Raw genomic sequence first — 25,368 nt, forward strand, 5'->3', positions numbered from 1 at the left:
ATCTTTTACTAAATTTATATATTAGAGACATTTTTACACATGAAAAAAAGCATTTGAAATATCACTGAAAGCACAACTTAAATATAACAGCTAAATAATAGTGAAAAAAATTAAAAAAAATAGTGCTAAGACGTAAGTGTCAATGAACCGTGTAAAAGCCACAGAATCACATGCATACTTTATAAAAACGATGTTATTTTTATTTATATATAGATATGTTTGTTTCAAAACTTTCGTAAACTTATCATAATAATATAAATTACTGAAATAATTAACTTACTAATTTTTTAATTACTGAAAGAGTAATAAAAACGGGGTATTTCGTTGTAAAAAATCAATAATAAAATTCAAAGTTTACGAAAGTCTTTTGTTTATTATTATAGAACAATATACAGTTTCAAGTTAACTTAAAATTTAGTACACGTAATAAAAAATAAAATGCAAAACTCGGTGATTATATTACATAAGTTTTTAATAAAATAAAAATTGTTTTTGAAAACATAATAAATTCGTTAGATCATCATCTTATGAACAAAACATTATTTATATTATATATTACAATATGAAATTCGTTATGGTAATCTCGTGTTTTTGAGGTTTAGTCATAATTCGACACTAATCAACACTTATACTAAATATTGATTTTTATACAATAAATAATTCTTAGAGAAATTAAAGATGTGAGTTGTTCACATTGCCACAAAGAAGTAACAAATAAAAAATAACTAAAATAATTTTCTAATATATTTATGTATTAAATAGCAAAATGATTTAAATCTTTATGAAACATAAAATCATATTTTTTATAAATTCTTTATTCTTTCCGTGAATTAGATGTTAAGAACCACTTGGTCTTCATAATATTTATTTTAGGCAATATTTTGCATATTTTTACTTTATTTTAATTGATTTTATAAAATAATTTTACTCTCTGCTATGTAGTATGATGTTTATAAACAATATTAACTCTTTGTTATTGTTAGACGTAATAAATGTAGTGGTCTTTTATAAAAACCACTTGTTTGAATGACATAGAATTGTATTGAAAAGTGAAAAGTACTAATGAATTTATTTTATTTAAAGTAATTTTGTATTTTGCAAAGTATCGAATTATGGTTAAACTATAAAAAGTCTTACCTATACAAACAAAATTATACTTATATTTAACATTTTTTTTCATTCAAGTATGTACTGTCAAATTTATTTCGATTATATACTTCTCTACAAATACTGAGATATGAATATTTTCTGTTCATTGAAAAAAATAAATGTATTCGTATGAATTTCTTATAATATTAGCCTCTTGCAACTTAAACATACGGATTGAAAATGAGAAATGCACTTTTCCTTATAAAACTTTCTGATTATTTTCTAAAAAAACAAAAAAAAAAATACATTTTTTCAACAACAAAAAATCTATAAAAATACAACTAACTATAATAAACATCTACGGACATATAAAATTAAATTAACTTGTTTTAAAACAAGATTTTTAAGTACTTCTTTCTCAGAAAAAATATGTAAAAAATAACGATTTTTTTTTCTAATGTTTTCTACAGTAAAATGGTAACATCAATGGCACCATAATCAGATGTCTTGTTTATTATTTACAATAAATTTACAAAATATTACACGCATACAACTGTTTCCATAGACACAGAACGAAAAAAAGTTAAGTCTACCAAAAATGGCGCTGTAAAGCTGTTCCTTTTAGAAAAATATTAATTGACACTACAGTTCGGTAATTTTAATTAATAATTTGTTTGTAAATTTCTACGAAAACATTTGTATAAAAACAACGATTTTTTTTTTAATTTAACTTTTGAACCCGAAAAAGCTTAGTATAAGGAACAATTACTTAATTATTAACCCTGTATATATGTTTTTTTTTACTTTTTGATCATTTTTGAGCAAGCGTCTATTTACACGTTTCTACAACTTAACCGGACAAAATAACGAACTTTTTAGTTAAACAAAAAATCTTATTATTTGTTTCATTTAAAAATAAAAATTAAAGCTGAAATGGTAATGTGTTCAAATAGTTGCCGTAGTTAAAATATAATGGTAAATCAGCAACAACCTTAAAAAATACTATACATTATTACTATACCCATATAACGATATTTTGAAGTAAATTGTGATAATAATATAAATAAAATTATATAGACATTTTTGAAATGTTAACGGAAATATGTGGAAATAAACGATTTAGGAATGCCACAAAATAAATGAAATATCTACTTTTCAAGTCATATCTTAACTCTAATGGTGAAATCAAACTAAGCCATTTCTGTTTGCGTATATTTATAACTGAGTTTGTTATATTTAAATGTTTTCTGGCTGTCATTATTTAACGAACGAGAAACGAAGAAACTCTCGCAACTTGTACATATAATATGATAATGTAACGGGTCTTAAGCGCGATTGAAAATAATTAAAGCTTAGAATCCATACTCCATACTAATATTATAAATGCGAAAGTAACTCTGTCTGTCTGTCTGCTACTCAATCACGCCTGAACTACTGAACCAATTTGCATGAAATTTCGTATGGAGTTATTTTGATACCCGAGGAAGGACATAGGCTATATATCATCACGCTACGACCAAAAGGAGCAGAGTACCAGTAATTAATGTTACAAAAACGGGGAAAAATATCACCCATTCTCTCTTATTGGACGCAAGCGAAGTTGCGCGGGTCAGCTAGTACCTTATATGTTACGATCGAAACGTCGGGTAAACAAATAAAGTATTCTAGCCTTTTATCAACAATCGCGCTTATGATCCGTTACATTATAATATTATGTGTACAAGTCGTCATTATAATGCTAAGTTGTCATAAGTTCCTTTCAGAACTTAGAAGGGCGCTTCGGATGGACCAAACTGTAGAAATGTGCGTCTTTTATGTCGGAATTGTAATGTACAGAACGTAAGTATCAGTCACTATGTATAAATTTCTATGGCGCTAAAATGGCGATATCCAGTAGACGCAGTACCATAGAAATGAATACAAAGCAACAAATCTTTACAGTCCGTACACTTCGATAACTAAATTCGATAATGTACATAGCAGTTAATTTAATACGAAAGTCAAACATATACAATACTAGCTGACCCGCGCAACTTCGCTTGCGTCCAATAAGAGAGAATGGGTGACATTTTTCCCCGTTTTTGTAACATTAATTACTGGTACTCTGCTCCTTTTGGTCGTAGCGTGATGATATATAGCCTATGTCCTTTCTCGGGTATCAAAATATCGCCATACCAAATTTCATGCAAATTGTTCAGTAGTTTGGGCGTGATTGAGTAGCAGACAGACAGACAGAGTTACTTTCGCATTTATAATATTAGTATGGATGACAGGAATATTGTTTAACATATACGCGAACACAAATAGCCTAGTTTTGTATCACCATAATAAAAATATCACGTATTTTTACAAAGATACATCGTTAATATGCGATGTATATCATCTACGATAATGTAAATATATTCTCCTATATAAATATTGGCTGTCAAGCGACATAGTATATAGCAAAAAGCTAAAACATTACTAATATTATATTATATACTTAAAGGAATGAATATTATTTATATAGAAATGAGAAAAGACTTATTATATATTTCAGTCATTATTTAGTATATTCAATTTAAATACAAAGTACAGGTACAAGCACAAATAAGTAACCTCTGCTATTTGGTAGTGGACTGGGTTAACGAAAAATTATTTAACTTGTATTCGTAAGTTTCATCTTATATGCATATTGCAATGATTACAGAATGGCCATTTTTTTAGGCACTCATTTGATACCAACGAAAATATGATACTAGTGACGTCACTATATAGTATTTCGATACTAAAATATGTTTTTGACATTTGATAAAGAGTAGCTGATTCGACTGGTAGTCAACTACTTTATTGTATCAAAGCTTTCACTTAAAATGGTAGTACTTTTACTAAAAATTTATGTTTTTTAATGAAAATTTTCACATATTTATGCTTGTCCCTGTACAGTTTGGCAATTAATGTACTTAAATTAATATTTTGTTAAGTATTTACATCTCCCGATTTATAATGAGTTAAACTTTTATAGTTAAAGTCCAAAGTGAAGTAATAATGAGTGGATCTGTGTATTAGAAGTAGGAATATAGTATTCGTCGTGAACATTTAACAATAACATAGTAAATAATAAAGATTTTTATAAAAAATAGATTTAGTTAATTTTCATATAATGAGAAATAGATCAAAAATGTAAATAGATTTAGAAAGAAATCCACTCATATCATATTTTTGAGTCCCTAAGATAAAATATATTCATAGTCCTATACATGTGATGTAGCTATATATTTGTAAGTTAGAATATTTAGACACTTAGATATTTGATATTTAAGATCATATAAAACTTGTATACATAATTTATATACATAATATTCTATGTACATATTGTGATAAGTAAGATTGCACAGTTTGTAGAGTATATAGATGCCCAAATATGATCACTAATAAGTGAGCAAATTATCAAATGTGGCACTTTAATATTAAGCACTATGTTAAATAGAACGACTTAAAACTCACAAAATATCTACGAAATTCGGTATAATATGTATACAGCTGATATAAGCTCAATTTTGACACATAGATTCACATGTCCCTACTAAAAAATTACTACTGACTCGTGTCGAGTGAAAATACCAACGCCAAAAAATAATACTCTCTCCAATCGTTAAAACGATATACCCACGAAACGTATAACACTAGCGACCTAATAACCTTACAGGTTGGAATACACACAATACTATAACTAATTTGTGACGGAGTCTACTCGGGGGGCGGGGGCGGTACGGGCGGCGGGGGCATGGCCGGCAGCGGGGGCTGCGGCGGCGGGGGGCGCGGCGCGCGGGGCTGCGGGGGCTGCGGGGCCTGCGGCTGGTACAGGTAGCCGTCCATGCCGTAGTAGCCGTAGCCGTCCAGGGGCACGCCGTAGTACAGCGGCGGCGGCGGCGGCCGCACCATGTAGTAGGGCAGCGGCTGCCTGTAGGGGGGAGGGAAATGCCAGCCTACCTTGTGGTGGTGCGGCGCTCCGTTGTGGCGCGCGTGCTTGGGCGGCGGGCCCGCGTCGGGCGGCGGCGGGCGCTTGCGGCCGGCGTCCAGCAGGTCGCGCGAGATCTTGATCTTGAGGCCGGGCGCCTGCGGCGGGGGCGGCGGCGCCGCCAGCCGCTCCTTGGGGATCTTGATCTTGAGGCCGGGGCTGGTGGCCAGCTTCTCCTTGGGAATGGTGATGCGCAGCGCGCCGTCCGCGGGCTGCTCGACGGGCGGCGCGGGCGGCGGGCTGTCTCGCCGCTTGTCCTTGTCCTTCTTGTGCTTCTTCCTCTCCTCCTTGGACTTGTCGCGGTCTTTGTGTTTGTGTTTGTCCTTCTTTTTCTTTTCTTTCTTGCTATGTCTGTGCTCGGACGTCTCCTCGGGCGCCTGGGGCGTCGGCTCCACGGGCTGCGGGGGAGGCTGAACGACGGGGGGCGGCGCCGGCGGTTCGATCACCGGCTCGCGCTTCACCTCGGGCGATTTCCTCTCGGTCACCACGGTGATCGGCGCCGGTTTCGCTAGACTCTCCTTGAGCAAGTTCGACACCTGCGCCGGGTCGGTCTCGATACCGTTCAGCGGTCTCGCGGGAGGTTCCACCTTGATAGATCGCTCGGGAACGCGCGTTTTGATGGCGCCTCCTCTCTGCGAGTCTCGGATCACGTTCTCGTATCCGGGCGTCTCGTCCAGTTTCTTGACCACGGGGACCAGTTCCGGCTCAGAGTTGGACAGGACGCGCTGCCTCGATTTCGGTCGCTCCTTGGAGGGCGGCGACGAGAAGGGGGAGAGGATGGCGGGGGGTTGCATCTCTCTGATGGCGGCAGTCGGATCGGGCCGCTTTCTGTGCGGACTCAGAGGCCTCTGCTCGAGTCGCTGAACTTCCTGCATGACGGGGGGCGGGACGACGGGCGCGGGCGCGGGGTTGGGCGGCCGAGACGAGACCTCCGGCTTCGGCCTGTGCGAGGGCTGCGGGGGCGGCTGGCTCGGCTGCGCGGGGGGCTGCGGGCGGGGGCGCGGGGCGGACGCCGCCGCCGCGGTGGGGTTGATGGCGCTCTCGGGCGAGAACAAGGAGGGGGGGCGGGTCCGCTGCGGGGGCAGGTCGGGCTGCGCCGGCGGCTGCGGCGGGTGGGCGGAGGGCGCGGGCGCGGCGGACGGGCCGGGCACGGGCGGGCGGTGGTGGCGGTGGTCGTGCGGCGGCTTCTGGTGGTGCTGCTTGTGCTGCTGCGGCCAGGGGTGGTGCGGCTTGTGGTGGTGCTGCTGCGCCGGCCGCTGGTGGTGCGGCGGCGGCGCGGCGCCCGACGGCGGCCGCCCCGCGCTGGCGCGCTGCTGCGCCGCCATGGCCTGCTGCCGTCTCTCTCGCTCCTCCCGCCTCTCCCGGTCTTCCCTCTCCCTCTTCTCTCTGTCCCTGTACAGGTTGTAGTCTATCTTCTGTGGCGGAGGCTGGCCGGGTTGTGAGGAGGTCGCGGGCACGTAGCCGCCGGGGACCGGCTGACGACGCCTCTCGCGTTCATACTCTGCAATAAGTTGTTAGGGAAACAATTAGATATATACCTACTTAACAGTTTTTTTTTGATGAACGTCAATATAGCAACTATTAGTACGACCATTGTGCCATACCGGTAAATGAAATAAATTTATCTAAGACCAACCGATCTTATTCATATCCTATCTTATTCTATCCCTCTTTATTGCTACACGAAATCACCAAGTAAACGGGCCCTACCGTAAATAAGCTACGTGTTAATTCAAGGGTAAAAGTTTAGTGTTACCTTTGTCAAAGGACTTGTCGATCTCGTCGCTGGGCGGCGGGTGCTTCTTGTCGAAGGGCGAGTTCGCGACGCCGGAGCCCGACGCGTTCGCGGGCAATGAGTGTGGCGAACTACCATCTGTCAACAAAAACATACAGTTATAATAAACATGGTTCTCGAAAAATCGCAATATAAGTATGTAACGTATGTTAAATCTGACATAGGAAACTGTTCTAACGATAGGGGTATACGAGTTTGAGTTATAATTTGCTATGGACACATTTTCACGTTTTGCTGCAAAATTATAATGTATTGCCTAACTCTTATTTCTAATTGTTTTTAATCTTGTGATATATGTATAATAGAGCCATCAAACGAGCTACTTTTCGAAAGTACGCGATGGTTTTCTAAAGCTGTGTTTTCCCTGAGAATACATTGATAACTTTTGTTATAATATTATTTGTTAGCCAAAGAAACGCCTAAATTGGATCGCTTCATCAAAACATAAGCATTTCAAGACCCTGCTGAACCACAAACACAATGAAATCTCGATTCATATTGATCAAACTTCATTTTCATCATTTCGATTCATATTGGACAAAATAGCTGCTACTTATTAAAACTTTGTTTAAAATTTTTCAGCATATTATATCTTAAGGATCATGCTAAGTACTCACCAGCTTTAACATTCATCATCTTCCTCTTGAGCCTGGAGGGGCACTTCTCGAAGATGAGCAGGAACTCGGCCGTGAGCCGCTCCAGCAGCTCCGTGGTGACTGAGCGGTCCACGTACGAGAACCAGTGGCGGCCCTCGTTCGATTGAGGGATCTGGTAACAAGGTACCACTTGTTGAAGACTTCTTATTGTAGTAATTATAAAATTTTACTGTCTCTGTGGAACGGTCAGTAGTATATTCGACATCTGATCGTAAGTTCTCGGGTTTGTTTCCCGGGTTGGACTAAGTACTTTGTCTTTTCAAATTTACACTAGTATATTGCCCAATAATAGCCTGAAGATCGGTAACGTGCCCGAAAAATGGCAATATTCTTACATGAGATTAAACAATTTCATTTGTTGTAATTTCTAAGTGTATGCTCTAAGAAGAACATTTCGTCCATCTTTCAGTTGCCCATATCTATTTATCTATTTATCTCTTTGGCTTCAAGAATCACAAATGAGTAAACGGTTCATTAGGTTTCTTTCAGTGAGCTCGTGAGGTACCCAAATATCGAGTTTTTTTCTATAGAGAAAAGATTTTATTACAAGTTCATACATACTATAATGCGAAAAGACTTTACCCCGACCTAATATTCAGCCCATTCTTACTCAATATTGAGTATAGACCTCCCCCTCAGTACGGATTTTTTTACGATCCTGCGCTTGTCTCATGCATAACCAAACTCAAAATATTCTTTCAGTTATTAAAAAGTACTCACCGCCCAATTGCTCCATTTCGACGCTAAATGTATACAGAAACAAGCCACCACCGTCGGCCTGTATTGTAAGCACATGGTTGTCAAGTGTAGACTGTTGGACGCCATGAAGTACGACGTCTGAGCCAAGTCCTTCGGCGCTGTGGAGAGGAAACACTACATGATAATATGAGACTACAGTTATGAAGAAGATGTTAGGATGTAAGCGGAGAGAAAAATTGTGGTTTTTGGATGATTTGGGATTGGGATTAAACAGATTTTAAGGTTTTTTAGGTAACTGTATTTTTTATTGTTTAACTTTTGTAATCTTTAACGCTATGAAGTAAGTACTATGGTTGTGTATTTGCTGATCTAAAAATTGTATTGTAATATTCATTAATATTTATTATTACATTTTGTAGAAACAAATGTTACATACATAGAATCACGCCCGAGAAAAGCCTGATTTTAAGTATATATATTATTAAAATATAGCTTAAAAAATAATAAGACATATCTGTTTAATCCTAATAAATATTTATGGTCGCGTTTAACTAGCAACTAAACGATTATAAATGGTTTAAATTGACTAATATTATAGAAATAAATAAACTGAATAACTTGTATCAATGTCGTAAATATTGGTAACTTATATATAGGTACTTTATTTTAAGAATCCTAATGAAATGACCGAATATTTTCTGAAGTTATCACTCATATATCTTCTAATGATCATCTAAGAACAAGTAAATACTTTTTCTAACCTATTATGATAATTTCTAACACATTAAGTCTCATTTCATATACGTTTCTTCACAGTATTATTAAATTTTAAAGTTATTTTCACTTATAACATATAATGTCAGTACAAGCTGAGAAAATGATAATAGAAGCTGCATGTCAGCAAAAAAAAATTAAACTATTATTTCGAATATGAAGATGAATAAATCGAAAAAAAAATCGCAAAGCAACCTAATTTTATGAGTGATAACTTTTTTGTATCATTTAATTATCTTAATAATATTACGAATGATAAATTTATATTATATTCCATATACCCCCGATTTCTGAGTTCATTTAGCGGTAGTTTATCTATTCAATAGCGTTTTTCTTACATGAGTTTTAACGCTATTGAATACATAAACTACCGCTAAATGTACCTCAGAAACCGGGGGTATATAATCTTATAAAAAATACCGTTTTTCTGTTCGTAAAGCCTAAAAAGCTTGGTGGGGGACGTTAAAACGAGTGCGGGATGCGTTTATATGAAGTAACCAATGCAGGCACATGGACGTGAGAGGGTGACACACATATATACGTTTCATATAATATACACATACCTTTTATATATGTTCGTATGTAGTATGTAGTTATACATTGCCTGTAGATAGTGCCGTATATTTTTTTATTTGCAAATGGCCGAGTCCCGTGCGGTATTCGGAAACGGTCACGGTTTTGTACCAATTTTAGATAAAACGTGTGGCTTCCATACTTTGTGAATTTGGAAAAGTGATGATTTTTTGAAAGTAATGAATTTCTCGATGAGAGGAGAGATTTTGCTTCAGTGAAATGTAATTTTTCTAGGAATAGGGTGTAACTAAAACAAATTATTAAATTCAGAAGGGTAAAAATTAAAAAAATCTGTACATTTACAGTAATTTTCGTTCTATTTAGTTCAAAACAACAGGGAAAATTAATAATTAAAATTATTTTATAAACAAATATTTTTTATTCTCCTTCAAACACACATTTATTCATTTACAATATAAGAATGGAAGCCAAACGTTGTGTCGACAATATTTTTCAAAATAAATCGCGAATATGTTACGCCGGAAAAGCTAACAAAATATCGAAAATTTTATACAAAATACATAAATATAAGACAAGCATATTTGCTCTAAATACAGGTAAATACAGGAATCGATAGTAAATAACACACATCGAGTTGAAACGGGAGATAATCTGCTAATTTGAACGGTGTCTCTGTCGCACTTAGAGACTCAACATCTCCCAACTAGTGAATGCAATCCCGATCTCGCGGGATCCCGATCTCGCGAGATCCCGTGTATTTTTTCGGGATCAATCCCGAAGCATAATATGACGAGATCCCGTTCGGGATTGTCGGAGAGGGCATTTTCAGCAGCTGGCTACATTGCAATAGACTTAAGATGCCGATTAGAAGCTCGTACTATTGATACACTTTGTATTTTAAGAGGCTACTTTCAAAATGCCATGTGATTACTTTTTATTTTGATCTCCTGGGGCTACACCTACTTTTTTGATTATGTTCATGTTATTACACCTGTTAATTATGTTACGTTGTTAGTAATATTCAAAAATAAAGGCTTTTATTTTCTTTCAAATAATAATTTATTGCATTCATCACACTATCACACACATATTACATTAAACAAGCCGTTCGAATTGTATTATTTTTACTAACTAGACGGGATCCCGAAAATCTCGGGATACCGCGGGATTAATATTTCTGATCGCGAGGGATCTCGAGTTGACGATCTCGAGTCGGGATTGCATTCCCTACTCCCAACGCATTGAGAAAAAGAGACAATACTAGCCTGTTATCTTCCTTCAACGACATGCAATATTCACCACCAATTCTGTTAGACTAACTACACATATATTCGGTTTGACAATATTTATCGAACAACAAAACCGATTCGACTCACTTGTTAAGCTTGTGGCGATCGGGTTCATCTACACATATTCGGTTTTGCCGCCCGGCTAGCCGATTAATGGCGAACCGAATATATTTATAGCAAGCCTTCCTTACACCCGTATCAAAAACCCATAACGAAATCACAACGATGGCGTAACACATATCATAAAACTCACGCGATTATCACCTCACGCGATAACTCAGTACAAAACCGGACCGTACCGACCAACAACCGCTAAACAATACGGAACTCGATCCGTTCTCGCAAGCGACTTCTCGCAATCACAAGGAGCCCGTGACGTCATCGCACTCGCAACAATGTTAGGACGCTTGCCTCACCTTTGACAAGGTGACATGTCCGTACAACGTGCGTGTGCGGGTGGTCTATCGCGACATCGAACCCTAATGTCTGTAGGAGTACGTTCTCGTTGAATACCAGGTCCTGGGCCTGAAACAATTTAGAACAAATATATTAGTTAAATAATCAATCAAAACAGACAAGACAATAATAGGTGGAACACAGAACACCTGTGAAACTGAAAAAAAGATCTACCAAATGCAAGTGCCCCGAAATGCCCTTTAAAACGAATTCATCAACTGTTATTGTATCATTGAGCAGCAAATATACCAATGTTAGTATAAGATATACACTAGCTGACCCAGCAAACATTGTTTTGCCATATAAACTCAAAAAAAAAAAATGTTGGCCGATTCTCAGACCTACTCAATATGCTCACAAAATGTCATGAGAATCGGTAAAGCCGTTTCGGAGGCGTACGATAACTAACATTATGACATGGAAATTTAAATATAAGGTAACTACATAAAATTCCATCTTTTTCGCAAAGGTATAGGTAGAAACCAAAGAACGTTACAATTCTGAAGAAGAAGAAGAACTCTTTTTTGACAAAATGCATGGAGAACCCATCAAATATTTAGAATTGCGATTTTATCCTGTAGACATTGAAACTGCCTGTAAATGCATAAATTCAGAGCATTGTATAAGCTTTCTTAAACTTCAAGGGAACATAAAGCATCAACCGGGCACATATCCAAGTTCCGAGAATTTCCTGTACGTAAAACTGAATATCATGGCGGAAGTCAAAGGCATTCCGAACGCTTGAGCCAGTCAATGACATTAGCGAGCTTCGAGATGAAAACAAAGGATAAATTACTACTTAAAATATCACCCAGACGTCTGCATCGCGGGCAGGATTTATAAATCACTAAGGACAGGACTGTACTAATATTATAAAGTTTATGTTTGTGTGTTAAATACGTCTTAGCTTAGGATGTATGGGTGCGATTTAAATTGTTATTTTTCTAATGAAAAGCTTGCGGTGAAATCTTTACTAAATAACAGATAAGGAAAACTGGAAACCCCACGGGTAATTTTTTGTTTGAACCTAGGAAGTTTTGCCCGAAAATTAAGCAGGAATTTATCAAAGCTACCATATTTTAATCATAGTGAGTTGTTTTTTAGCATTACACTTGATGTAGGCTTATAACCATTTACTTACTTATTATAATTATATATTATATCCTTAACCAACAATCACAGACACTACTGCTTAAATCAGAAAAGTTGTTTACTACAAATACTAAATCAAAACTCTCACACTTCAAATTAACAAGGCTTTAATGAACCATATACTTGTGTACAAGGTGAAAAAAACAAGATATTTCATCTAAAAATAAACGCCATACATCCTGTGTCGGTTGACTGACAGCTGCGAGCACCTGGGGGACGGGTAGGTCATTGACCTGACGGTAAAAAGATTCCTTTATTCACTGACCACCTGTTAATCACCCTCGTTTAGGGGTGCAACTAGTACAACAAGTATTGAAGCATGTACTCGTCCGGTTTTTTTTACAGTAGCTGACCCTACAGAGGTTAGTGGCCGTATAAAACCTACCATATAAGTACGTAATGGGATTGTTTGTTTTTAAAGAAATACTTCCGCTCAAGATATTTGCGCGCAAGCGATTCTTATTATAGTAGAAGGATAAATAATTATTTGCCATTTTATTATCTCATTTAAAACTGTAATTGCCCCATGCAATAGAATAGATGTTCCTTAAACTAAAATCCATTTTTGAACCCAGACTTCCTTTTGTTACATACATAATAACTGAATCTAAATCCGAATCAATCGAATCGAATCGGTTTAAAGAAGTATTTTTAAGCAAACCGATTTATAAATCTTTACCCTTCAACGGAATATATCAGCCTAGCCTTTCTTCCAAACTATGTTGGAGTCGGCTTCCAGTCTCACCGGATGCAGCTGAATATCAGTATTTAACATGGAGCGACTGCCTGTCTGACCTCCACAGCCCAGTTACCTGGGATATAAACTGAATAATAATAAGATAAAATCCTCAAATAAAGGTTGTTTAACTATGATCCCAACTCAAAAATACCTTGCCATAATTATTACTTGTACGGAAGCGAATACCCAATTTTAATGTTCTAAGCAAATTGGGCATTAAAATCGTAACTTATATAACAGTTTTTCTATTCACCTACAGTACAAATCATTAGAAATTATAATGTCAACCTTGAACAATCATGAAGCGACACTCATGTAGTATTTATTGATACACTAGCTGACCCGCGCAACTTCGCTTGCGTCACATAAGAGAGAATGGGTCATAATTTTCCCCGTCTTGTAACATTTTTCGTTGCTCCTAATGACCGTAGCGTGATAAATGGTCTATTCAACAAAAAAATATTTTATCAATTTGAACCAGGAGTTCCTGAGATTAGCGCGTTCAAACAAACAAACTCATCAGCATTATAAAATATAGATTTTCCTTGCAACTAACTAGCCGATGTAGTGTTTTTTCTTATCTATTCATTGTAAGAAATACGCACACAATTATAGCAATTGCGTCAATTTGTTCCGTGTTCGAGCGTTTATTTATTTGTCCCTTGTCGTTTATTATTGCAAATATGTATTACATATTTATTGAAGCATAAATGCGAAGATAAGTAGCTATTTGTGATTTTTATTGGATTTATTATAGAAATTACTCATTAAGAGCTATATTTTGATATTTTCAATATTTAGTGCTCAGTGTCGTTCGTGCCTCAGACGGAGGTCAAATAAAATACTTTATACTTCCCAATTTTTCAAGCGAAAGAGATTATTGTTAGACGACTTGACCAATTCAACCTCTCCATAATAACAGGTCCTTTCATACCCTTACGATAGTTACCAATCAAATGCATAGACGTTCGTAACAACATGCTATTTAAGAAAGGGCATGTATCTTAAATCTCCCTAATGTGAGATGTGCCCTTTTTTAAATAAGCATATTAATTTATACAGCCAATAAAGTGTATAAATAAAACTGACCTGTTCTTGGTACTGTTCCGCCGTGAGAGCGTTGACACTCTCACCTCTGTGGAGGCATACGTGTGCCACTTTTATAACATACTCCAATTTTCTGGGCTGCTCCTCCACCTGCAGATAAAAAAATAGATTCATTAACAATATTGTTACAGTAAATATTCTTTTTTTTTTTATAAAGACAACTGTAGCACTTTTGCAAACATACAAACAACGGTCACAAAGCACAACCAGAACCCAAACAATTATTTGTGTATAGCACAAATAATTGTTCCGTGTGGGAAACCAACCGACGTGGTGACCTTTACTACTGCGCCACCGAGGCAATATATTTTGTTTAGGATGTGGATTTAGCGAAGTTTATGCCGTGAAATATAAGTCATCACCATTTCATAAGGGTCTTCTCCCGAAATGAGAGAGTAATTAAGCCTTGAGTCCACCACGCAGACCAAGAACGAGTTGGAGTTAAGTTTACCATTATTTATATTATTTTATATTCACATTTGGAAATTCATCTTAGTTCTTTGCCTACAGTAATGTGAATTTTATTTTTATGTTATCATGCCCAATGGTGACACACCACCCCAGGAAACCGAGATATTTTTTAGAGTAAATAAAAATGCTAAGAATATCATGATTCTGGTAGTTCTTTCAGATAAAGTGCCTAGTCATATTTATTTCCTTCATTTTCAGACTGGTTTGTATTAGTCCTTACTACCCAGTAGCCGCATTTGTTCGACACTGACCTACATTAAACTAGTCTAATTTCAGCAAATTCAGCCGTACATTTCACATTCAAATTTATTGTACGACGCACGCTGAAGAAGACAGCCATATTTTCTACTCTCTAGACCTTTATATAAATCTTTTGGCAGTGAGTTTCTTGCTAGCTTTTATTATAAGGCTCTACCTTTCCAAGTTAGTGCGAGATTCAGTCATTATAACGACTATCAAAAGTGTCAACATTTGACCTCTCTCTCTCTCTCTCTCTCTTCCTGGCTGTACGTCCCATATAGTAGTGGGGTGAGAGTTCCTTACTCTCTTCTTTATTATTATGAGCCTATCCCACTGCTGGGCCAAACTAGACCCCGTAAAAGATTGAAAGATGAGCTTGACACCTTCAATCCAGAATAAAAATCAAAATCAAACTGCCGGATAGATCACAGTGGAAAACTATGGGAGAGGTCTTTGCCCAGCAGTGGGACTCTCTTCTTATTAGACCTAAATTAATAAATGTTTTGATTGTTCAAACGATGTCATAGATTGTATATGTGTTTTCTACAGCCATTTCTTTCATATTCGCTAGATAATAATACGAGTACGCGATATTAGAAATGTGTCGTGCGCCCAGACTGTGTCTGAGACAAACTCGGTCGTACATCAAGGTCGTAGACTGCTGATAAACATGCGGAATTAAAGCATGCCAAACATTTCACAAAGACATTTTGATTAACACTGTAATTTTCAATAAAAGGTAACATTTCCTTCAAAGTCTATTTATTTATTGAAACTATAATGGGTACGTGTGACTTCAATTTACTCAAACTTCTAATTTATAAACACACTAGCAGACCCTACCCACTACCAGACACTAGCCCCGCTTTGTTCAGGTGTCAAAAAGTATTTTAAAGCAAAACCTTTCCTTGACTATCTCTTTTTTTATTACTGAAAGCTTTAGATTTCTGAGATTACAATTTAATTGGATTCCGGTTGGCAACTGTCTTATCATCATATCAAACAAGGAAAAAAGCCAGATTAATTTTATCAAATTATCAGACGATACACATTTTGCCACAAAACGACCTTAAAAATTTCAGTTTTCTAGCAAAAGCTATATAAATTGAAAGACTTAGAGAAACCTAGCTCAGGTGCTATTTCCATGAAGGAGGGCGTGCCAAAATTCGTAAGATTTTCTTCGAGAAATGACGGTGAGTCTGTACTGCGAATAGATCGCATCACTCAGCTCTTTCGTCAGAGGCGCCAGGAGTCAACGGAAGCTCTGACATTCTTTGATCTTTAAAATGTATATTAAATGAACTTTGAACAAAACAGTTCACATAAAATACAATAAACGGCTAACGGTTTTTGCAGTTCATTGAAAAATCGGGCAAGGGGTTCCTGTAGTTTATAGAAAAAACTGAGACTTTTCCTTTAACTAAAACTTTCTAACTTTGAAATCGAAAATCTAACGACCAAGTAATTCTAGCACCGAGAACGGAAGACGCTACTCGTTATCTAGAAGATAGTGATAGATAAATGTAACTAAAATGTAGGTGACCTTATTTCTCAGAGGCACAACACACTATCAAATAGTTGTCAGGCAGCAAAAAGATAAATATTTTCTTTAGTCTCCATTAAATAGGATGTTAGACCCACTGCATCCATCGCCAAGGACCAGTTTCACAGCTTATGGATAAGTAGCGGATATTTTATCCAATAGATAGTAACAGCAATATATTAAAAAATCGACAACATTCCTCCACATTACAAACTAACCGACTCTACGAGGGTTAAATTGGTAATTTGTTACCTTTTTCACTATGGAATATGTAAGAATGATAAGTGTGGTACATACCTTCGCGGCGAGGAACAGCGCCGCAGCAGCGATGGCGTTCCGGTGGAACTGTGTGAATGAGTGGAACGCGAAGAACCTGTGCATGTATACTATCGCCGTGTTGATACATAGTTGAGAGCTGTGGGTCACTGAATTAAGGAAACAATCGTCACACAAATATACATCAAAAATACAATTTTAATATTAAAAAATGTACAAAATTCGAGTCATGTGGATGTCAGTTTTATACAACACGTCTTACTGCTAGTTTCTTCATACAATTTTACTTTACTATGGCTGTTACTTTTGATGAAAAAACTGGCCATTATACAGAATAACATAACCCTTCCTTACTTTGCACAGTCGGGTAAAAAGACAGTAAACTAGAACGCCCCGTTTTGAATGTTTTTCCAACTTTTTCATTCACATTCATACATCATGTCATAAATATTTTCAAGCTGTGAGTAATCTGACCTACAATTATCACCGATTACAACCATATTTAGTATATAAAGTTATGATATCTAACTGTATAGTCATTAATATTGAAGCTACATCCTTTTGTCACCTCATACATATGTTTCTACATTTTTATCGCTTCAAGAGTCAAATGTCAGAACAAAACAATAACGTTTAGTAAACAGTACCTTATGCAACAAAACTAAAGATTATACTTGTTCTTTCAAGCGGTTTTTCTCAAAAACTACCAGCCAGAATCGAAAATAACTATATGTGTATTATAGCCATATTCACGAGGAAGGTTTTAAGTTATCTACCATTACGCTAAGACGTAAAGGAGCAGAGTAATCACTATTAAAACAGGACAAATTTATCATACGAAGCGGTAAAGTCCCGTGCAAAGTTAAAGAAATACATAAATATTTTCGTATCAACACCGGGATTCCCCGAGTGCAAATACCGAGAGTAACAAAATTAGAATGACACATTGCAGCCACGTATAAAGTACAGACATTCAAACACTACCCACTTGAAATTTCAATGTACCATCACGCTTTGTGCGAAATGGAGTCAAGGGAATTCATATGAGATAATGCAAACCCCTAATATTTAGTCCAAAATTTGAGAAATTTAATGTGTTGGTCAATTATCCTATTGTCAGATACTTATTCGATGAATAACTTCATCGTTTTGCCAGAGAATGTATGGAAAATCTATCAAAATAAAAGCTTTTCTTCTCAAATAAAACTATCAACCGCATATCAGACCGCATAGTCGATTATTTTAACGACTATTTACATACGCATGTACTGTGTACCTAATAAACTGCTAATTATAGGAATAATATAATAAATCGTGATTCAAAATCCCTCGCGTGGTGTTTGCAATGAACAGGAAAATAGGAAACACAATAAAACGCCCTAACAGATAGGTCGGTGTTTCTGACGTATAATAAAGATTCAATAATTAATTAAATTTTCCTCAAACGTTATGTATTATAGACATCAAATGTTTATAACGCCACTCAATATTGTATTACTTGCAAGTGTATACTTTGTAACAAAAAATACTGAATGTATTGTGATGAAATTCGTCATACAGGTAGTAAATTACCTGTACTGGCCCATAGAATAAAACTATTTGTTACCTGTGATCCACCTTTGTTCCCGGGTGGACCATGGTACACGGTAGGCCTACTATATTTCATTTATCCAAAATATTGCTACAATGTCGATGTTTAATAACTATCATGTATTTTAAAAAAATAGTTTCGTACTTTTGCAAGTTAAAGTGGATTTAAAAGATTCAAATGTCATCAAAAACGAAGGTAAATAAATGAAATCATGGTAAGAATCAACCAAAATTTTGTGCTAAGTTTAGTTTTCTTTGAATGAAGCTAATTCATGCAATAAGCTAGAACATTAACCCCAGGTTTCTGAGTACATTCAGCGGTAGTTTATCTATTCAAAAGCGTTTAAACTCAGATAAAAATAAATACATTGAATAGATAAACTACCGCTAAAAGTACTTAGAAACTGAGCTTTACTGAGGCACATTTAGCGGTAGTTTATCTATTCAATAGCGTTCCAATCACGTTGGCAACACGCACACGTCTATTTACCTAACCTCTCGAACCAAGATAACACGAATAGTTTGTATTAGAAGTGCTTTCAGTGCAAGTCAACGACCTCAAAGACCTTTACAGTATTTGGATATTTGACAAAACATAAGTAAATCGTTATGTAAATACATTAGATGTTCAGCCAAATTATACGAATGACTGAAACCACGTAAGATGTGTTTATCAACATGTTATATCGGTTTTAAAGAATTCTATTATCGCATTTTGCGAAAAGAATCACGTATTTTGAGGCCAAGTTCCAATTCGTGTCTGAGCCAGCGAAGTATCTTTAGTTTAAGAAAATGTTGTAATTTTTTAGTGGACTTTATTTTCTGCCACTTTACTTATAAAAGTGCGTCAATCTGGTAGCTTGATGTAAAATGGACTATCTAAGCTCCTGAATAATAATAACACAAGAATAGTGATGAATGTTGAGCATAAGTTGTTTCCAACATTTGCGGCCTTATTCCAGCTTGAGAATGGTTGAAAATTTACCAGAAGGGACTATTACCAATCATCCATCAATTAAGACTAAGATCTAATATTAAGACCTACATATTAGTAATATTGGAGTCAATTAACGACTGCCATTAATAACTCTTTGCGTCACGCTCATAACTAGGTATTACTACTTTTACAAACAAAATATTATTGGCTTTTTTGCTACATTGATAATGCATATAACTGCGTACATAGGACTTGCGTAGCAGAGAGCGTGATCTTCCTTATCTGTTATCACCACCCCCCGGACGAACACGTTTTAGTGATAAGTCTTTCATTACGCTGTCACGAAGGCAGGACACGTCCGAAAAGGATCTGTATTGTTTTGTAGCGGAATATTGCTAGTTATATAGATTTTAATTGTTTGTAGGTATGAGGGAGTAGTAAGGTTATTGAAATAATGTTTCGATGCTGTTAAATCAAGCACAACCATGAAAGCTTAACAAGAAAAGCTTGTATAAAAATAAATTCATATCTAGTTCTTGAATCAATTGTAATTTTAAATACATACATAATGCACAGGATTATGCCTTTTTGCCACAGGGGTAAGAAGAGACCAGAGATTAATTGCAATTTTACAGTACAAGCTAATAAAATCAGAAAAAAATAATCAGTGTCGCCTTTGATTGTTTCAATATTCAACTCCAAAAGTTCTGCTTTTCGGTAAATGTCTTTTCAGTTTTGTAGAAAAAGTTCATTATTTCGACATATCATTTAAACAAACTAGGAAACCCAAGTATTTCGTATTTTAACTCAAAAAGTTACAAATAACCTACACGAACAAAACTGGCACCACAAATATCGACTAAAACCCTAATCTCACTACAATCTAATCCATCTAGTAATAAATAGTCCAGAATAAGTACCGACCCTTTTCCAAGCCGTGTACGCTAATGTTTACGTCGATAGAGACCTTGAGAAGGTCGTCCCTCGACGCCGATCGATAACTCGTACTACACTATACAACTACATCTAGTATTTTAAACGTACAGGCTTCCTAGACGTTTGAAGGACGGCGAGTACGCCCTATGAACTTGAATTGCTGGGAGGTCAATCGATATGGAAGTACTTATGTGTTTTATGCTGAATTGTTATGTACACATTTTTGTATGATATTTAATGATATAGTTTGTATCGTATTACGGTAATAGTAAAGGTCTCTTGTTCGTGATTTAAAATATGTTCCCTCATTACAAATATTTGAAATATTCATGCCACCTGAATCATCTAAAATTGATGGACACAGGCCAATGAATGAATAAAAGGTAGGCAGTAGTAAGGGGAAAATTTTGGAAAATACTAGGTCGTTCGAGATATTGTCTTTAAGAAATTGCGTTGTTTTTTAAGTGATATAGACGGAAATTCACGTGAAATGTTTTACACGTGAACGAAGCGAGCAGACGTCAATAATATTGTTGAGATAAAATTTATCTAAATACAAAAAAAAAATACTTAAAACAACTGGTGTTTTTAACACATACATTTTTCAAAACACACGTTGAAAAATGTAGTGAGTGTTTTTGTATTTTCAGTACAGTAAGTCTAGATGCAGAATCTCGGAGATTTTTGATTCAGAAAAAATTAGCTGTTCACAGAAAATGTTTGGACTACCTAAATATTGATATTACTTTTATTATTTATTGAGTTTCTTAGATCTGGGATACATGGTTTCTTGCCCTAAGTATCCTAGCGTCCGAAAAGCCAGTGGCAGTTAAATCTAATCTTTAAAAATCCCAATTAATTTTATTGTTCATAGCGGAAAACATGATGTGACGGTTGGAATACAAAGATTATCAAATACTTTGGCTAAGGAATGTCGTATTATAATAACATGAAACCCAAGGTCGCGCCTTGTTAATGTTTCCGATACTATTTTCATATTTTATCGATAGCTTCATGGGCGTTACTAACTCGATTGTATGATTGCCATGCGAGTGGCAGTATTAAGTAGCCATTAATCATATATTTTCTTTTTAAATCTATGATTTTCTGATGTATTTCGTATTTTGCCGTGAAATGGATGATTCCATACTACTAAGGGGAGTGTTTACTTTTGCCAAATTACTTTATTCTATGAAAGGGATTATATTACTAGCTAATTCAACCTACCTAGGTATATTACTTTTTGAATTGTATTGTATGAAAAATCTGTCAAGTTTACCCATAAACTGCTGGATAAAAGTTCCTATGGAGATTTCGGGTTAAAAAGAAGAATAATAATTGCAGCTCCCATTCTTTGTAAATAATATTTAAATCAGTTGCACTGGTAATCTCATTTAAGTTAAAGCACCGTTACATACTCCAAAACAACAGGAGTAGATCAATTTCATGCTTTACATACAAAACACGTAATAACATCGATTCTGTTTTACATCAAAAAGCTGTTGTTTGACCATGTAAGACCATCTGGTTGATACTTCGAGAAACCCAAATCAAGTTAAATTTATCAATTCTAATGAATACTTTTAAAATGTAGACATCGGAAATAGCAATCACACTTTTTGCGATAAAATATGTAATTTTAGTGTAAATTAATACGCATTTATTTAATACAGTCCTAATCTCTACAAAGTCCTTGAACCAAAATTGATTGATAAACTAATTATCATATTAGATCATCTTTGCCTATCTCCCTTGTCGCCAAGCGTGAAGGTTGTAATTTAATGTTTTAATAAAACTGTATAAATACGTTGAAGGTTGCAAGATATGAATGAATAAAATCACGAATGTCAAGGAGACGAGTAGACGTATGCGTTGAAGACAATGACCTTATTATCATAAAGTGAGACGGCGAAAAAAAACCGTTTGTTAATTTTTCGCGAAGGAAAAATGTTCGCGCTGATTTTTGTGTTGTGAAAGTTGTTTTGTGGGTCAGTGTAGAGCCTTATAATTGACATTCTTTGCTGGATATTTTCCTTGAGTGCCGTAATTATTTATTTACCCCCGGTTTCTGAGGTACATTTGACGGTAGTTTATCTATTCAATAGCGTTTTTTATATGAGTTTTAACGCTAGTAGTATTAATATTTATTGTCCAAAATATAGGGCATGTTTGTAGTTACCTATACCTACAAACGGGAACGGTTTACCGAGTCACATGGGAAACAACACGCGGCTTCAGGGTCCATGTTGTTAGGTGTACAAATAGGTATCTTTTCATACCATGAATGCGAAAGTAACTTTAGTCCACTTTCACAAAAGCGATTGATAGATATCGCAAGCACGTAACCTGTTTTTACGACGGAAGATTTCATGACAATACGAGTATGGGGTTACGGTTTTTATAGCGAGGATTAAACCGAATTTGCATAAGGGGAGATAATAAAGCTTTTGTACTACGTAACTTGTTAAGGAAGCGGATTTTGGCACGAAAGTTTCGAATAATGGAGCGGACCAAACCAGTTGGGCACGTAACGCGTGGTCGAAAACTGCCGCGAATCACGCCACGTGACGACGGGGTCGGGAGGCGCCGAAACATGTGCACTAACTGCCAAATCCGTTGCGAAAATATTTTAAATTGGCTTTATGATGGACAAAATGTAACATTTATTTCATGTTTTCATCGATTTTTACGTAATTTGTGATATTTTTCCTACTACATTGTAAGAAATTGGCAAAGCAGAATTATCTTCTATAACCTCTTCCACGAATTCGTCACGTGTCAATACAAGTCCCTCAGGCATTGAATGCGTGACAAAAATAGTAACGTATATTTTGTTATCAGGTAAAATCTGATAAATAGCTACGGTATAAAATAAAACCGGATGTTACGGCGCCAACGGCCTGCGAATTCATCACGTAGGTATGTTTAACTGATAAGAAACAATTAATAGATAACTAGTTAATACATTTATGAATCATAACATAACACGAGTTAGTTTGTTTTTGTAATAGGTCTTTAGTATTGCTTCATGAGTAAGAGAAAGTTTTGTCAAAATTGGTGAGACAAAAAAATTGTTTCTAAGTTTCTATTCACGACATGAGATTTCTCTGCTAAAGCTAATTGTACTAAAATTACCTAGTTGTCTTACTAATTAGGCCTATCTATGCAAAACGAATAATTTCTAAATTAGTAGGCTTAGTTTCCTTAACTCTTCGGTCCTACACTGCTCAATTTTTTGGCATTTGTGATTGAGAAAATTGAGATTGCATTGTGAGCTCAACAGCTATACGACAAATACAGTGATCTGGTTAAGAAATCTTAAACTAAGACACATACAGGAAGAAAGCCATGTTCATGGCACTAATAGACAGTACAAAAATCACTAAACAATTGAGAATTTACTAAATAAATACAGTACAGATGCAAAGAACATTATTTTATAAAATGTTGTTTATGTTCGCGCATGATGCTTAGCTGGCGCATTAAAAACTATGATTGTACACAAAAAGGTTTATTGCGACTATTACAATGAATGAATATAAAGAAAAACGACGGCAGCTGCGTCTCCAATGACCTTAAATATTACTATCCGCGCGAAAATCATGAATGCTATACATTCAGGTTACAAACAGTCCTTTACAAAATTACTGTTATTGTACCAATGAGTCATGTTCCAGCAAGTGTTTATGCGTCAATAGGTAAATTACAAGACCGATGTATCTGTGTGACTCATACACTTGTACACTGAATCTTATAGTAATATTGATTTATTACTATGTAAGTATACGGTTTGTAACTGTATTTCTTGCTCTTTTTGTCACAGGGTGAATGACTGGGTTAGTTAAAGATGCTTTGTTAACTGTTAAAGTGTCTAAAAGTGGTATTTTTTTCTAATATTTACATTTTCGTAACGTAAAATACCCCTGCTCTTATAGGAGGATATGGGTCACGTAAAGACACTAATTTTGAGTAGTTTACCGTCTCAATATACTGTTAAAAATTGCTTGAATTTAATGGCTACAGATGTCAAGAGTTTGAAAATTATGTTAACTATAAAGTTTATAAACTAGTTTATAGTATAATCCCACTTATTTGGGCATTATTACGTGTACAGAATATAAATCTATTAATACCTATATCAAAAAAATAACATGAATATACGAAAATGCTACTGAAAAACAAAGAAAATGACTTAATTATTGTGGTATTTGATGACTAACAGATAAGCTACTGAATTTCATTAATGTTTACGACCCCAATTTTATTGAAATCAGGCTAGATTACACCCAGTATTTCTTACTAAAGTGATTTAATGCTTATTTAGGTATTATAACGTTTTATGTTATACCTAATGTTATTGTGGACGACTTTCACAAAATTGTGAAACATTATGAGTCAGAGAATTCACTGATTAGCATATATTGTTGCAACACAACATCAAAACAAAAATAATCGTAATTACGTAGTTTCTAATCTAAAAATATACATTGTAGATGCTTTATTATTGTTTTATTGAACTTATTACTGCTTTAATGTTGAATAAATGAATCTGATTTGAGTATGAATTAAGTAAGTCTCAAAGACCGGGTGTGTGCATACTCTTAGCTGAAATTCGTGATTACGAATATAATCATTTCAAATTCTAAGTTTTTGAACTACTTTACTACGTCAGAACACAATTCTATCCAAACTTTATTGTACTACTGATTAGTCCAAGGTAGAGATGCACTTTTATTTGGATTTTATATTTGAATCCATTAAGAGTGTTAATAACTTTAATCATTTACAAACATAAATAAAATCAAGCCTTATTTGGAAGGGGTAAGCAAAGGCCTAAGAATTTACTCATTCACATCCACAAATCTTGTTATATACGAACATCAGTTAATTATTTTTCTCAATTTTATTATGTTTTCTTGTGTTTTCCTCTACATTTATATTAAAACCACCAAGCATACAATAACAGAGGTCATAGTTTATTCTGGACCACAAACAAACAATACAATTTGTACTTTTTGACCACAATCAACAATCAGTATTCTTCCGTTTGTCTAGTGTACTTGTATATTTTCCGAATGACGTAAT

The 25,368-nt window shown here is 35.7% G+C and overlaps 1 protein-coding gene across 3 annotated transcripts in view; it reads right to left on the minus strand.

Moving 5' to 3' along the window:
* The window catches only part of CycT (Cyclin T), a 36,417-nt gene that overhangs the window by 7,643 nt on the left and 3,406 nt on the right, over positions 1–25,368 (minus strand). The window contains exons 2-8 of one of the 3 annotated variants that reach the window (XM_076132159.1): positions 16,842–16,959; positions 14,273–14,380; positions 11,253–11,361; positions 8,261–8,397; positions 7,502–7,652; positions 6,846–6,962; positions 5,062–6,590 (exon numbers count right to left, since the gene is read on the minus strand). In XM_076132159.1, coding sequence (XP_075988274.1) covers positions 5,062–6,590; positions 6,846–6,962; positions 7,502–7,652; positions 8,261–8,397; positions 11,253–11,361; positions 14,273–14,380; positions 16,842–16,959 — 2,269 coding nt within the window. Of the gene's footprint in view, positions 1–447; positions 6,591–6,845; positions 6,963–7,501; positions 7,653–8,260; positions 8,398–9,576; positions 10,372–11,252; positions 11,362–14,272; positions 14,381–16,841; positions 16,960–25,368 lie in introns of those variants that run through there. The other 2 variants (XM_076132158.1, XM_076132161.1) reach the window with 2 other exon arrangements.

The sequence above is a fragment of the Anticarsia gemmatalis genome, chromosome 27 (assembly GCF_050436995.1).
Source record: "Anticarsia gemmatalis isolate Benzon Research Colony breed Stoneville strain chromosome 27, ilAntGemm2 primary, whole genome shotgun sequence".
NCBI classification, from domain to species: Eukaryota; Metazoa; Arthropoda; class Insecta; order Lepidoptera; family Erebidae; genus Anticarsia; species Anticarsia gemmatalis.